The 15723-nt window shown below is 41.2% G+C and overlaps 1 protein-coding gene across 7 annotated transcripts in view; it reads right to left on the bottom strand.

The window, feature by feature from the left end:
- The window catches only part of CDH20 (cadherin 20), a 110443-nt gene that overhangs the window by 23319 nt on the left and 71401 nt on the right, over positions 1-15723 (bottom strand). For all 7 annotated transcript variants that reach the window (XM_072329139.1, XM_072329138.1, XM_072329143.1 and 4 more), the window contains 3 exons: positions 10174-10542; positions 3895-4189; positions 2103-2222 (listed from right to left, as the gene is read on the bottom strand). In XM_072329139.1, the coding sequence (XP_072185240.1) occupies positions 2103-2222; positions 3895-4189; positions 10174-10416 (658 nt within the window). In that variant the 5' untranslated portion in view covers positions 10417-10542. The remainder of the gene's footprint in view (positions 1-2102; positions 2223-3894; positions 4190-10173; positions 10543-15723) is intronic.

Below are 15723 nucleotides of genomic sequence, written 5' to 3'. Positions count from 1 at the left end.
TGTCTGAAGTCCTTAAGAGTCTCATCCTGCTAAGTTGAGAAGCTCCTCAACTCCTCAGTAATAGAAACAAGAGGTGAAAATGTGTAGCATTTTGGAACATATTTTCTCTATTAGCAAATATTTTGTTGGGAATTTCTCCTCCTTGAAAGAGAGCAAGCTAGATCTAAAGACATCAGCACCTGCATTTGGAACCCGTGGTCCAGCACACCATTGATCACAGCCATTCAGATCCCCACATGCCCTCTGCTCCTAGCCCCAGGTCCCCCTTACTCCAACAGGTTTGGCTTTTCTTGGCAAGCCCGGCACACCATTGGCTTGCTTTTCACAAAAAGAAAAATGCAGGTTTCTAAAGGGCCCCCCGCACCTGGATACACAGCATTGCTGTGTAATGTTTGGAGGAGGGGCCATGCACCTCCTGCTGCTGCTGCACACAATTGGTTGGCAAAGGAATGCTGAGGATGGTGGTGAACCTTAAGCCCCCTATGCGGCTATGGGAAGGGCTCAGATATTCACATTCTCCAAAATTGGGTGCTGGTACTATTGCTTTCAGCAAATTGAAAACGGCACTTGAAAAATAGTAAAGAGCAGAGGTGATGTCCTTTCTGTTTCATAACAGCCAAATGGTTTCTCAGGATGTGGGAGAATCAGGGACCTTTGCCTACTGCCTGACGGGACTTAAATCCACATCTTTAACCTTCTAGGGGAATTTGGTCATGAACAGGCTGCAGAAGTACTCTGGAAAAAGGACAGAGGCTCTTGGCCTTCCTTTGAATTGGTTTACATCAAGGTTAATGCAAAATCCATGAGGTGAATGACAGAACAGGGACAGGAGCGGTGTTGAGCTAGGCCATGTTGGGAGGTGAGGGATAAGGATCCCAAGGGCTGCTGGCAGAGGAGTGCACTGAAATGACCTGCACACCCCTAGGTACTTTAATCATCAGGCATCACTACAAAGGAACTGGTGATTGCTTATGCTCTATCTCTGCTTTTGAAGAACATGAGAGGGGCAATCACATTTTGTTGGTTATCAAATCCTGCAGGCAAGTTTGCACGGGAGAAATTGTCTAGAGTCCTGCACCTGTGATGGAGAAAAAGCAGTTTCTGAATGACAAGTGTGTGCACCCTTAAATGGGCTGAGGTTGCTCTGGATCTAATGTACAGAGATGCAGGTCTAAGAGACTGGGAAATTTCCAAATGGAGAAAGAGGATCTTTTCTGGGCTAAACAGCAATCAAGGACACGACTTTGGACTAAAAGGACTTCTCTTTAGCCTAAGTTGCACTCTAGTTGTTAAATCAATACTGGATCTGAAGCAGAGTATTACCTCTTTGCTTTCCTAGAAATCATTCAGTACTTAACAAAAATGATGATTACGCCCTTATTTTTCCACGTTTGATAACCTGATTACAAAATGAATATTACTGCTTTAATTAGATAGCACAGAGCTGGCTTGCCACATGCACACTGTCTTTGGGTTATACACCTGCTAACCAGAAACTGCTAACTTTCAGAAGTGGATTACATAGTGATTTTTTTCCTACTTTGTTCCCTAGGGCTCAGCAGAGACTATCATCTTATGAGTTTCTGACCTTAGCACTACAGATGCCCTTTAGAAACTGTCAAAACCTGTCAGATTCCTCTTTTGGATATAATCCTTAGATATATACAGAAAAAGAGAGAGAAAACAAGCAAGACAGGGAGATTGTCTTGGAGATAAATTTAAGGTTATTAACAAGAACACCCTTAGGTAAAACTGCTCCACATCACTACATACTTCAACTTGCACTTTCCAATTCTGGTTACCAACTAGATCTGCTGAAGACATCACAGCAGTGATAGAAGCTAACAAAGATATTTACAGCATCAAACAAGCCCAATTCCTTAACAGCAGAATATGACCACTCAGATGAACATATTGCTGCAGTGTCCTTCTCCTGGAGTTCATTACCACATTCTTGCTTTAACCACCTCTCAGTGCTGCCTTGTTCAGTTTCCAAGCCATGGAAATGTATTTCTGAGTCCACAGTCATGATGTACCTCTTCTTCTTCCTTCTTAAAACTTTTATTTTCCACACTGGCTCATTCCCAAACAAAATAACATACCTGTCCGAGAGTCCACAGAGAAATATGGCTGTCCTTGGAGAATGCTGTATACAACTCTTGCGCTGTTCCCATAGGTTGGGTCGTCAGCATCTGTTGCTGTCACCTGGATAACAGAGGTGCCTGATAATAAATAAACAAACAAAGAAATAAATTAGGAAGACCCTGTGGGATAAAGAGCTATTTCGAAAAGTACACAGTTCAGACCAAGTCAAAATTTCTGACAAGTTTTCCCACACCAAATTTCTCCATTTGATTCTGGCAGTGTTTGTATTCATTGCTTGTACCTGTATTTCTGTATTTCAGTAGCACTACAGGAATTAGCAGGCATAAATTCAGCAAGCATTTTTAAGAAGATATAATAAGAGCAAGAACTCTATGGATCACAGCTGCAGGACTGCTGTATTTTGTGTTAGTTTGCAGGGAGTTACTAGTAACATGCTACTTGTTTCTTTTCCCCCTTTCTTGCTTTAAAATGTTATCTGAAATCAGTTCAAATAATGTCTATAGAAATTCTGACCTAATCGCTGATGGCTGCAGGAGGTCCATGGGTGCTGTATGTTGACTAAGGAATGGAAATTGCTCACAAATTTTGAGCATGAATGGATGCATCTCTCTGATAATCTCTCTGTAGCATTGCAATTTACGTTGCACGGACTGAAGATTACACCCTGCTAACGTGCCTTTTGGGCCCTGCACAGATGCATATACTTTTCCTTCAATTGGTTTTCAAGGTCTGCTTCCTCTGAAGCTAATAATGGCACGTAGGTGATGTAATTTATCAAGAACAAGGAGAAGGTGAGACATAACTGTTCGAAATATATGAGAGTTTTGACTCCTTAAAATGTCAGACGATGCCTTTACGAATGCATTTAGCCTTCTACATAATGTTTTGTGTTAGAAACAAATCTAGTGTTACTAGATACACACTGGAAAATAAACACAAATTCAAGCTACCTGCTAACATTAAGTAACATTACTTCTGAATGGAATATTTGAATTTGATACTTGTTTCCAGCTCTATGCCAACATTATATTGAAGAATGAGGACTTGAAGCATATCTGTAACTTCAGGACGTGATTTATTTGGTATTATTTCAGAAATGATGCCACCAAGCCAAAAGGCAACGCACCTCTCCAAAAGAAAGAAAAAAAATCCAGTAAAAAAGAGTATTTAATGTGACTATTAGAATTGTTATATGATAATGGGATAATGCTTTATCCTGAAGTGAAGATAGAAAGGATGCTATTTGCCCTCTGGCTATGCTGCAATAATGACTGTCTTTGACATGATCTCACTTTGTAGAAGTGCAGAGCAAACAGTACTGGATCTCTGGGATCGACTGAACTGCGTTCAGTGCAGGCATACAGGACTATAAGGCAAAATGTTGCTAAAAATTGTCATTGTGTCTATACAATTTCAAGGACTCCTGGACAGCATTTCAGCTTTCTGTATGAACTTGCACTGATTTCTGTAACCATACTTTCCTGGCTGGTAATGGTCATTACTATTACTACCATCTGAGGGCAGGGGAGAAGAGGCACTACATTACTGCCAGTTGTCTGCGGAGGGCATGTTCAAATTACACCTTTCTTCAGCTCTCCAGTTCCCCTCCACATTTTTCCATTCAGAGGTGCCCACCTGCTGGTGGTGCAAAGCCTATGTTCCTCCTGCAGCAGCCAGACACCCCTGAGGAAGATCTCCTGCCCCGCAGCTTTCACAAGGAGCCAAGACAGAGTCCAAAGAATCATAGAACTGATGTTTCGGAGATTCAAACCACAAAATCTGCCTTACCTACAGGTGACATTTCTGGAACAGAGGCCACATATGGTCCGTCCAGGAACTTGGGCTCATTGTCATTGATGTCTTGGATTTTGATTATGAACTCTGACTCTGGTTCCATTGGCCGGCCTGTTCGTCTGTCCAGAGCCTGTGCTCTCAGGGTATACTGCGATCTTTCTTCTCTGTCCAGTCTCTGAATGGCATGAATGTCCCCCGTGGTATCATCAATTGTAAACACGATGCCAGCTCCCTCTCCTGAGAGGATGTATTTGATGGAACCATCTCCTCTGTCCATGTCGGAATGGAGCTGTGGAAAGGAATAGGATTCAGTTAGAACACGAGCAGAGCGAGTAGCTTCCAACAGATACTGATCACATAAGCATTTTGGTCTTACCGAACTTTACAATGAAGGAACAGCCCCTGTGCCTCTTTCAAATATCAGTCAGTTCAAGAATCATCCTTTGCCTGGTTGCAGTGGCCATTGAAAAGGACTCACTGCCAGGTCTGGTGGAGAGGTCAGCAAAAATATAGACAACGCTTGCTCATGGAAGAGAGAGAGATTGCAGGGGTAGCATAATATCAGGCAGATGAAGTAAATTTCTTTGTGATCAAGGAGAAAGGAGGATGGCAGAGCTACTGAGCGAGTGCCATCATTCAGACATCTTCTAAAGAACGTCCCCTGAAATTTTCCCATGAAAAGCATGAAAAACTCACCTGGACCATTACATCTTCAGGAGAGAATTATTGTCAAGCTGTAGGTAAGGTAATCAATAAAGAACGTTTCATTGTGTCTGTGGTAGGATATACAGATGAGAAGCATCCCAGAAATTCTAGGGAATTAGCAAATGGATTTATTGCATGACTGCTAATTAGTTCTGAGCAGCCACAGATAGCTGGGAATGCAATAGAACGGAGTAAAAGTAAATGCTGTGCAAATTATCATCTGAAACAGAAACAAATCATCTCAGGGAATACCATTCTGTTAAACACCTGGTTCCTCCAAAATACTGGGATGACTATCAAAAGACAAACAGAACACTTAATTTCACTCATGCTGTCTGGGTGCTTAACAGTATGCTCATATTTCCATGGTTTTGAGGAACAGAGCATAAAGTCTTGACCAGTGCCCACAGAATAGGGACCTGTTTCAGTCCTAACCAACAGGATGGTATTAGAACTGAGGTGCAACAATCAAAAGGGACTTAAAGGAACAGCTGAGGTGTGGATGTTGTTTTGAAGCGCGATTATCGTATCTGGAAATGAATAAAGAATAGATAAAACAAAACAAAACAACCAACCAACCCTCAGTCATCAGAGTACTTTGGCGGCACGTTGATCTTCAACAATTACCGTGACAACCACTGTCAAAGGCAGGAACCCATCTGCCACAGCTGAACTCTAAAGAGGCTACAAGAGCTAAAGGCACAGATTGTGACAACTGTCTTGTCAGGTAATTGATTCTTCATTTCATCATTTTGCTCACAGTCTCTGCAGTGACCGCTGTATCTGAGAATTCTGTATTGGGCCTTTGGAGGAATGCTGGCAGCTCTCAGGTGATGTATCAGCTCAGTGGAGGAGGAACAAGCCCAGAAACAATTGGCAAAGCAGTTATGTTTAGATGACTGCCATATGTATTATTTCTCATGCAGGTGCCAGAATTGCAAACTGGCACATCTTCAAGAAACAGCATTTTGTGATAAATTTAAAAAAAAAACACAACAACAGTGGTTGCCATTATTTGCCCTAAACACTCATAGCTCAGAGATTATCATTGTCATAGCTCATAAACAGCATACTTCCATAAGGAGGATGCTGTTATACAAGGGTTGCTCTGAAAGTAATGCCTCCTATTTTACTATGTTGGTACAGAAAGTCAGAGGCACATATTGGTGCTATGGCAGTATAGGTTGAACCTTCCCACCAATATTCCATTACATTTTGTTGTCTTGAGACAGATGGCATAAGAGGGGCAGTCTGATCAAATGGCATCTGACATGGAAGTATGTCTGAATTCCTCTATGTGGAAAAAATGGCACCCGTTGACATTCACTGATGTTTGCTGAATGTTTAGGAAGACCAAACAGTGGATGTGAGCACACTGAGGCAGTGGGTGCTGTGTTTCAGCAACCATGTCCTCATAGCAGCTGTGAAACAGTGGGTCACCTCCACCAGTTCAGATTTTTACATGTGTCATACAAGTCTGTTCATTGCTAGTGAAAATGCATAGCTGGTAGTGGTGACTATGCTGAAAAATAATGTTTTGTAGCTGAGAATTTGCTCTATCAAACAGTGTTATTTCGCTCTCTGCATCCATTGTAGTCTGCATGGAAATAAATAGGAGGCATTACTTTCAGAGCAACCTATGTAGGTTTTCAAATTAATTCAGCACCACTAAGTTACATCTCAGGCATTTGTTTTGGTGCATAAGTGCACTGGTGAGTATGTACAGCCGCTCAGACCAATACAGATGTTAGACCTGACTGGGGAATTAAGAGTTGGGCCTGATGGAAGAAAACATGTTTTGGAACATCAGGAAGTCATTATTAAACAGGAAATAATAATAATAATAAAAATAAAATAAAAAAAAATAGCAGATGTTCTGAAAAGTTGTAAAGACTTGGAAGAAAATATTGAGTAAAACTGATGAGTTGAGTTACCCCTTCTGCTAAAAGCCCTGTTTGGAATGAATATATTTATGTAGGGAGAAAAACAAGGAACAACCACGGCATGCTGATAAGAATTTAGGAGTACAAGAAGATCTCTGTCTAACTGCGATTTGTTAAAAGCCTTAGCCAAGGTCTCAGTTAAGACTAGGCAATAAGAAATGCTAGAAGCAGTTTTGTAGCTTCTCATATAGCCTGAAGACATGGCAAAGAAGAAAGCAGAAGACTTAATCAATACAGACTGTAATAAATTGGAAAGAATGAGGTGTCCACAGAAACTGAAGCTCGCACTACTGCACTGACAAACCCAGTATCACAATGGTGGAATGTATGTAGAAGTGACTGTGCTGGAAAGGTGATGGGGCTTTAAGCTGGCTCTATTTTATGGGTGGTGCAATAAATTGTGCTGCCACGTGACTGACTCAGAAGTAGGAACAATTCAAAAGTACTTTCTCTTCCGTATTAAAGAAATTTCTACCTGTGACGACCTGAGCTGTTTCTTTTGATAAGGATGGTACAAAGATTTATGAGGCTCAATTAAGGCAAAGAGCACATGCAAGAGAGTGGTGCTGCTAAGGGTGGCACAGGGAAGGACTCATGCAGACCCACTGAATGGGTTGCGATGTGCTCTCCCGTCTCTGCCTCCAGGGATGTAGCACCTGCAGGGGAATTTGTGAAGATGCATGAGAGCACTTCGTTGATATGTAGTGATAGTCTGTAGAAAGAAGGCATTTTATTTGCTCATTCAGTTGCTGTGGTTGAAATGCCTCTTTCCTATGAAATAGGACTGGGGAGGCTCTGACACTGCAAAGCAGTGAAGTCTGTCTCCAATTCAAGTATAGAAGCAGTTTAGTTTGTCAGACAAATGTGGAAAATACTGCTACAGCATGTGCAGGGACTGTGGTTTACCTAGTTTGTCCCACTAGCTAACAGTAGTTACCTATAAGAAAGCTCTAGCCTCATATTTATCTGTGACATGGAAACTTCTGAAGCTAAAACACTTTATATAAGAATAATGAGCACCGGAGAAAAGCAAAAATTGTACTGATTTCATCTCAGGAAGTTTCCTTTCATTTCCCTGCCCAATAGATATTTTGCTCCATGACTTACATAGGAAAGTACAATTTTTATAGCAGCCCTGAAAATCATATTAGGCTCAAGCTATTTTGAGGTTGCTTGAGTAGTGCGTAACTAGCCAGAAACAGCTGCAAAAGAGCATCAGAGGAGCTCCTCCCTTGTGGGATGCCTTTAGAGTATGAAGTAAATATATCTGGACCAACACTGTACGCTGTTTCCATCTGCCACAGGCTGTGGAAAGCAGGCAGATGAAAGCAAGGCTTGGCAAGCAGGATGTTGCAGGGTGCTGTGGGTGGTAGAGGTCAGAGGAGACTCTGTCTGTCCAGCAGGCAACCAGGGCAGTTTCAAGGGCTGGTGCTTGCACTGAGACCATGGGCCTGCAGTCCTTCTCCATTGCCACCCAGCTCTGCACGAGATATTTCTGAGCCTGCCTGGGGTGGCTTGGGCTGAAGAATTTCTATCCTGCCAGAACAATTAATTCAGCCCACAGCCTCTTCCCTGCTGACCCCTTTCCTGAGGATCCCTCAGGTGCAAACAGCATGAACGCAGCTGTGGTGATGGATTATGGTAGGCTGCAGCTCCTTCCAAGGGTCTGTGCCTTCAGCTGTTTGAGGAGAAGGGAGGCCCTTCCCCCTGGCAACTGCTGCAGCATTCACCACACTGCTCTGTGCTTGGTTTAGGAATAGAAGAGGATGAGATTTTGTACCCCAAAGGCCATTTTGGCAGCATAATTCCATGCTGGTTGGTGTACATGAAATGGATGCAGGAGGCTGTTGGAACAAGCTAGCCAGCAGGCTGGGAGTACATGAGGCTAACTGGTCTAATGTTAACCCTGAGAGCTAATTAGCCCTAGCTTGCCCCTACTGTGGTCTAGAAAAGAGATCACTCATGGCAGCTTGGCACTTTACTTAGTGGACACAGACCATGTAGTGCCACTGTTGCTAACCCCATTCAGTAGAACTGAGTGGGAACAAACTCAAGAGTCCTGCTGAATGTGCTACATTTTTGCGCTCCTAATACCACAAGTTTAAAGCAAAGAGGACTTGATCTCTTCCAGTACTGCTTGTAGCTGAAATTCAGCTTACAGTGCAAGTCTGGATTCATTTCAGATGAAACTGAGTATGCAAAATAGTGTTTGGTCATTGTTCCAAAGTAATAAGTTGCATGAAAATAAGAATATCTTTAATCAATAGAGATCTCATGAGCTGAAAAGTTAGGTGCAGAGATGAATGAAGACAAATGTCATCCCATTTGATGGCAATCACTAGTAATACCACTGCTGTGGGAGAAAGGAAGGAGAACACATCTTGCTGTCAGTCTCACAAGGATAAATTGGAAGGAGGTCCTCTGAAGCCAGTGCATTCATTTTGATTTATACTGGTATGACTGAAGGCTCAGTTTAACTCTGTGGATTTGTAAAACGATAAATGCTAGTCCAGAATGTGCCTTTGGATTTGTGATTCATTTTCTGCAGATGGATAGCTTGGAAGGAAAGTGATGAAATCTAAAGGAATTGTTTTCTGGCATCATTTCTTGGCCTAGTTTGTCATATCTACCTATATTTAGGCCGCACTCATCATCTAGACATGTAAAATCTCATTTGCGTTGTTCAAACACTTCACTACAGTAACCCTCCCCACTTTTCCCAGATTTGTCAACTCGGTTTTAATGAAATGCAAACTTAGTGCTGCCCATAGGCCTTTGAATAGCCGCTCAATACTTTGATTAGCAGGTCGATACTTTAAATAGTTCAGAGTCTTTACAAATGTTGGGAAAGCAGACTAAGGAGGATGGATACAGCAAGGTGCGTTGTGATGGCAGACATTACAGGCCTGACTTCCATCAGCATGTTCTTTGAGGAGGTAAAGTGAATTCAAAATGCTGCCAGGTAGACAGCGTGAGCATAGCAGTCAATTTTACAAATATTTGTACTGATGTATATATTCTCAGTGTGCAAGGGGTCTGAAAATAGGATTGTTGTATTTAATAAGCTGTCCCTCTACCCTTCCACTTCTCTCTAGTCCACATAATTAACCTGGGGTCAAACCGTGGTAAGAAAGAAAATACTCTGACCCCAGAGATTTGCAGAAAACAAAAAATGTCAGTTTTCAGGAGATACTGGCTATTTCATTTGATTGTGAATTTCATCTTCCAGCTGACTTGATCACAGACAGAAGCATGATCACAAACACTTCCTTTCCTTCCTAATCCCCCCATGTCAATACAACCTTGCTTTGTCTTGACATTGAAAGAGTCCCTGGAAAGATCACTGCAGACTTTCTAACGCTGCCTCAATTACAGCTGATGATGGTTACAGCAGATCTCTTTGAAATAGGCAAATATATTGACAGCACCTTGAAAAGGAAATTCTTCACGGCTAAAGGTGACACTGGTGAAGAGTCCTTGGGGGCTGAAGTGAAATTAATGTGGATAGATTTACCGACAGAAGGAAGGGAATAAAAATGCACTTAGAGAAACCTTCCACGTTTTGCCACGGTCTGCATGTACACTGATGCACGTACTCTACCAGATATCCTGGGGCAGCTCTTACCTTCCCAACATAAAGAGGATCTGTTCCTGTGTACTCCTCCAGAACGAAGAACTGGTTCCACACCCAGCTCCTCTTCATACGTTGATGCAACTTGTCTGACAGGTTGTCTTCTGGCCCTTCAGCAAAGGGCCTGGCACTCCCTGACAGCACAGTTGTAGTTAGGTCCATCAGTCCCCAAAAATACAAGGAGACCCCAAGTCCAAACAAGTTCTTTGCATTGCTCATTCTACCTGAAGTCCACATCCGTATACTAGGGCTGACTTCAAAGTCAAAACACAGTATCTCGGGTCCCTTGAGAAGAAAGCAGGTCTTGTGTGTAAGTCCTTTGAAATGTCCAAGAGAGATCCTGGTTCTGAGAACGGCAGCCTCCTGTAAAGTTAAAGGAAATTCATAGCAGGATCGTATTTTCCCCAAGGTAAAAGAATTTCCTCAATAGGCAAATATACTATAAAATATTTAATCTTCAATATAAAAATATAATAACAGGATGCACACATTCTGAAACTATGAAGACTATTACCATATAAGCAGCAGAACTGGAAACTCAGATAAAAGAATCACCAGGACTCAGTCCGTCAGTAAGAGCTCTCTACTTTGCTAACTTAGTTACGGTGTTTCTTTATAGTATTGATTGGCATGAGCTAAGCGCACACTCTTTAGAAATATTTATGACCAGAAGTCCTCAGAGAATATTTAATACTACCCACTCTGGAAATTTATATCTGGCCAACACTTCTTGACAACAGTTTTTTTTTTATTGTTGTTTGAAAACTATGCCATTGTCATTACACACACGTGGACGCAAACATGTCTACTTAAATACATATACTGCTGCATTACCAACCTTGAATTTCATTTCTAGCAGCTGCAAGTTATTTCTGGTTTTAATTGTACTTTAAACCTTCCCTGCTGCTTGAATTCAGGTTTCACACTCTGCTGCCTCCCCTCTGAGGAGCTGATCGCTGCTACAAATGCAACATTTCTAGAATTTGAATGGTCAGTTAATCATTTTATAACCCACAAAAGGTTTCAGAGTGCTGACGGTCACATGCTATTGTGTGATACGTCCTAACACACTTTCCTTCCACCAGCCTGAAAGACCCATTTTGGCTAAGGAATGCTGACCTCTATCAGAGGACACTTTCTCATCAGACTGGGATCTTTTGTACTCGTAAAGTCAGATTAGTCGGTGACCTCAGTCCAGGCTATGGATTGTAGCTGCCCTTTCCTTCGCTGTTATGCTGGGTTTAATGATGTGATACTGCACTCAAATTACTCTTCTAAAACACTCCATACATCCTCTACGGGCTGAGTGTTGTTGCTGCTCTTTTTCAGAACACTGTTCTCAATTCTTTTCAAGACAAATGGACTCATTAGGAAAGACATACTGGGCTCTGAGGCTTAAGAAAGTAGCATACACTTCATTTTACTGCCGTTCCATAGTTAAGTCTTTTGCCTTAATTAATCGTTCAATCCCCTGGAAATAAAAAGTAGCAGGAGACATCTGTCGAATATTCCTAATTGAAATTCTTGAATGAGTTCAATATCATAGAAAGTATTACAAACTTTTTCACCATAGTATTTTGAAGTGATGACTGAGACAGTACAATGTTTTCGACAGAGAAGAGAGCATTAGAAAAACTTCTAGCATCCAAGTTGGTATAACAGGAGTCCTGGGACCCATAGAAATCTCTACTATCTGCAGAATTAGCAAATTGGAATTTAATTCAAAAGTTCACTGAAATCTGGAGGAGACAGATTAATTCTGAAATACTTGTCCTCAAGGAAAGTAAACTCAAAATAACTGTCTTAGATTGATTTCTACACAAAATGATGTTTCCAAATATAAAGCCCTGAAGGAATATAACTACACAGTGCTGCTAGCTGATACAGTTGTGAAGCATAACAAACAACTACTGAGTGCTTACCTTGAAAAGTTTTAAACCTAGGGTTAGGTGCAACAAAGAAAAGACAAACTATAAACACAGAACATGGTAGATCTCTTCTGAGCGCAGCAATTTACAGAACTGCTACGTGTTTAGATATTAGCTACATATGTTGGCTTTGCTGTTCGAAACGGCAAAGAACAGGGATTTATCTTAGCAGTACAAGCCCAGAAGGACCACAGTAAACTCTGTGTATTTGTCATTTCATGAAGAAACCGGCACCTGTGTGAAAGGCAGGGGCAAGGTTCAGCTTTTACTGAATGCTCACAGTCGAAGGAGTTCAACAGTAGTGCACGGAGTGCTTGCTTCTCTCTGTCCTGCAAGTCCTTAGCTCCTGATGGCCAAAGTATGTTTACACTGGGGAAAGGAAGCTGAAGGCCTTATCTCATAAGAGGTACGTACACCGTGCTCTTTGTATGCTGTCAAGAACATGTTTTTCTCAACCAAATTAAGGGGACATTTTTGACAACCTGTGTTTTACTGATGAATAAAGATGAGGAGAGGCTTCCCACCACCTCTCCCCATGTGCTGAGGGAACACAACACTGCCTCCACTGTGCCACTGGATGGGAAAGCAGAGACAGCCACTGGCTGAGGTCCCATCTAGAGTTTTACTTTTAGAATTCCATCTCCTGTACAAGTCAGTTACATTTTTCTCTGTATGAGAAAAGTAATGACACAGCATGATGAACCATTTCCTGTGGCAATGAGAATTATGTTATAGGTGAATGCCCCAAACATGAATTCAGAACTAATGTTGCCAGTTGTCTCCTGCAATTAAATTCTGCCAATGAAGGTCAGTAGCCCTCAATCAAGGTAGTATTGAGATATGAATATATAAACTTAAAGAATTAACAGTATACCTGTAGTAAGGTAATAGCAGAAGAATTCTGGACATCAGGATGCTTTTCCTCTGGATGTGCATTATTACAGGTTGTCTATGAAAACAGCTTTTGTCATTTGAAGGTCACTCTGCACTGTCATGCAGTTCCATGAAGTACCTTTCTTAAAGAATGCTCAACATTGTGATCCCCAGCAGCAAAATTATAAAGAGCATTTACTATTCCCAATGCAATCCTACTTTAGTGTAGGACACTAACAGGAAACACACCAATAAGTAATATGAAGTCTTGTAGAAGAGGCTTCTTCTCTGAGTAACAGTAGTTTCTCCATTTAATGCCAGCCCACAGTGACATGGTCATATATTTTTGTAAGCATGGAAACAACTAGTACTGAGGTGGCTCAGTTGATTTTCAGTTTTTGGTGTCTTATTCCTTTCCAAAACTGTTAGCAAGCAGGCCCAATACTACAATGAACAACAGAGTTTAATCACAAATAGCTCCTCTACCTCTGAAGCTGAAGGAGTATTACAGTATTTTTGGGGGGTAAAGCTGGGGTTTGAATTGTACGGTTAAAAGCCGTGGATGACTGAGTCTTTCAGAGGACTTGTGCAAATGGCTGCCTCACCAGCTGAGTGTGATGGATGAGTACGGAGTCACCTGGACTGTAGCTATGACAGTTGGCCAGGGTGATAGCCATATGCTCTGATAGTGCTGACTTGGTAGAGTCTCTAGCCTCATTGGAGAGGCCTCATGGACCTTGAAGCTGTTTGCCACAGATGGATGACACGGGCATTTAGGCAGTCTGTTCTGCCTCAGGCAGGGTAGTTCTCTGCAGGAACATCAAGGGAACTGATAGTACAGGAAGGTGCTTGTTAGCATAACTCATAAAGACCTTTAATGGTCTCTTAATGCAAGTTGTTCCTTGGAACTCTCCAAAACAGGTTCATAACTATATCTGCAAACACAGAATTCATGAACTTCTCCCTGTTATATAAAATACATAACAGAAACTCATGTTTCATAGCTCAGCATGGGGATGGGCAAAGGATTTCAAAGCAGTAAAGGAGGGAAATCTTATTTTCCTTACTCGTACACACAAAAAAACTATTAAGCCTAAGAAGATTGAATATGTCCACAATATTCAGAGGGTATTTTATTTTTCAAGAAAAATTAAAATGCGTTTCAGAACACAGTTTGTTACTCACAGTAGAGCACCCTATTGTAATAAGCTTAGCGGCATCTGTGCTGTTTAGATCCCTGATCCAAAGTGAACTCCTTGCTTGCCCCTTCTTTTGTGATAAATATTTGATTACCAGCTCAGTTGTTTAGGTTACTTTCTTTTCCTGCACTTGCCTTGAACACATTGATGAAAATCCTTTTTCTTGCCAGTCAACAGTTACAAATATGGCCTTTGGCTTCATAAAGACCCATGAAGATTTAATTGAACCCCATGCAACTGGTGGCATATATACAACACAAAGGAACCATCTAATTGTTCTACACAAAAGAGGCACAAGGCACTTCCCACTTTTTCAAATACAAATCTCTCTTTTAGCACATACTCTGCAAGTAAAACAGGCTCATTCCAATTGTGAGATATTGCTCATGTTCCATTTTTAAAGACTCCACCACCCCTCCATATTTGTACTGTAATTAAACTGTTCTCAATTGAATGTCTTATTCTGGTCAAAGATGAAAAGGAAAGAGAAATATGCACCAGAACTAACTTCTAGCATTTCTTGCGAGTGACACATTTATTGTGTTAATTCTGAAGAGAACAGCACTTCCAAAGAAAGGATAAAGATATTAATAGTTAGGATGACCATGTGAGCAAGCAGAGAGTTCCACTGGGATTGAAATGTATTGTGCTCAATACATATTTACATAAATGCCAAGGGTTCTGTAGTTAAAAAGCTGAAACTTGAAAAGGTTTACACGCATGCTTAGTGAATTTGCCATTTTGAGCAAGTAGTCTCCCAGAAATTTAGCGGACTATTTGCATTCATAAAATTAATTACATGCTTACATCCTTTATCCCTAGTCCTTCTAATGGATTTTGCTGTATGAACCTAGCACTCATACACAACACTGAAGAGTTTACAGGATACCATGCAGGCACATGCCGAGAGCAGAAGCAGTTCATTTACAGGAGACATACTAAAGTGAAAAATGGGGAAGAAAGAGGCAATAGCTTTTAAACTCCTTCCTCCACTTTATCCATACATAAGTACACAAATACATGTGATGTTTTTAATACATGTATTTAAATGCTACTTGGCAGTACATATGCTGCAATAATAATATGTTAATGGAAAATTATTTCTGTGCTTAATGACACCTTTTTAAAGAGCGGGGGACATGCTGTTTTGCCAAAAGAATCCAAACAACCTTAATGAACCCAGTAGGAAGAAACTGAAGTTCAATGAAAAGAACTCTTCAAGTGAGCTATATATTCTGCTCCTTTAATTTATTGTGACATTTTGAACCCAAGATGGGGGTATAATTGCTATTCTGTTTTTTCCCTTATCAAATATATTATTCTTTTATGTTTTCAGCTAACTACTTAGTTTCCTGTACCCTTACTTGCTCATGGCTTTGTTGTCAGATGCCTTTGCAATAAACCAACACGAGCATTGGTCAGAAAGTGCAAGCTGTGTTCTTTGCTAGGCAGACATCCTGTAAAAGGTGCCTAAACACCAGCCTCCAAGACTACTCTCCTGCACTGAACTAGGTTCTAAAATCTCTATGACAATTTGCATAATC

Source organism: Excalfactoria chinensis, chromosome 2 (assembly GCF_039878825.1).
Source record: "Excalfactoria chinensis isolate bCotChi1 chromosome 2, bCotChi1.hap2, whole genome shotgun sequence".
NCBI lineage: Eukaryota > Metazoa > Chordata > Aves > Galliformes > Phasianidae > Excalfactoria > Excalfactoria chinensis.
The sequence above is the reverse complement of the archived record's forward strand: the minus strand, read 5'-3'. Positions and strand labels throughout refer to the sequence as shown.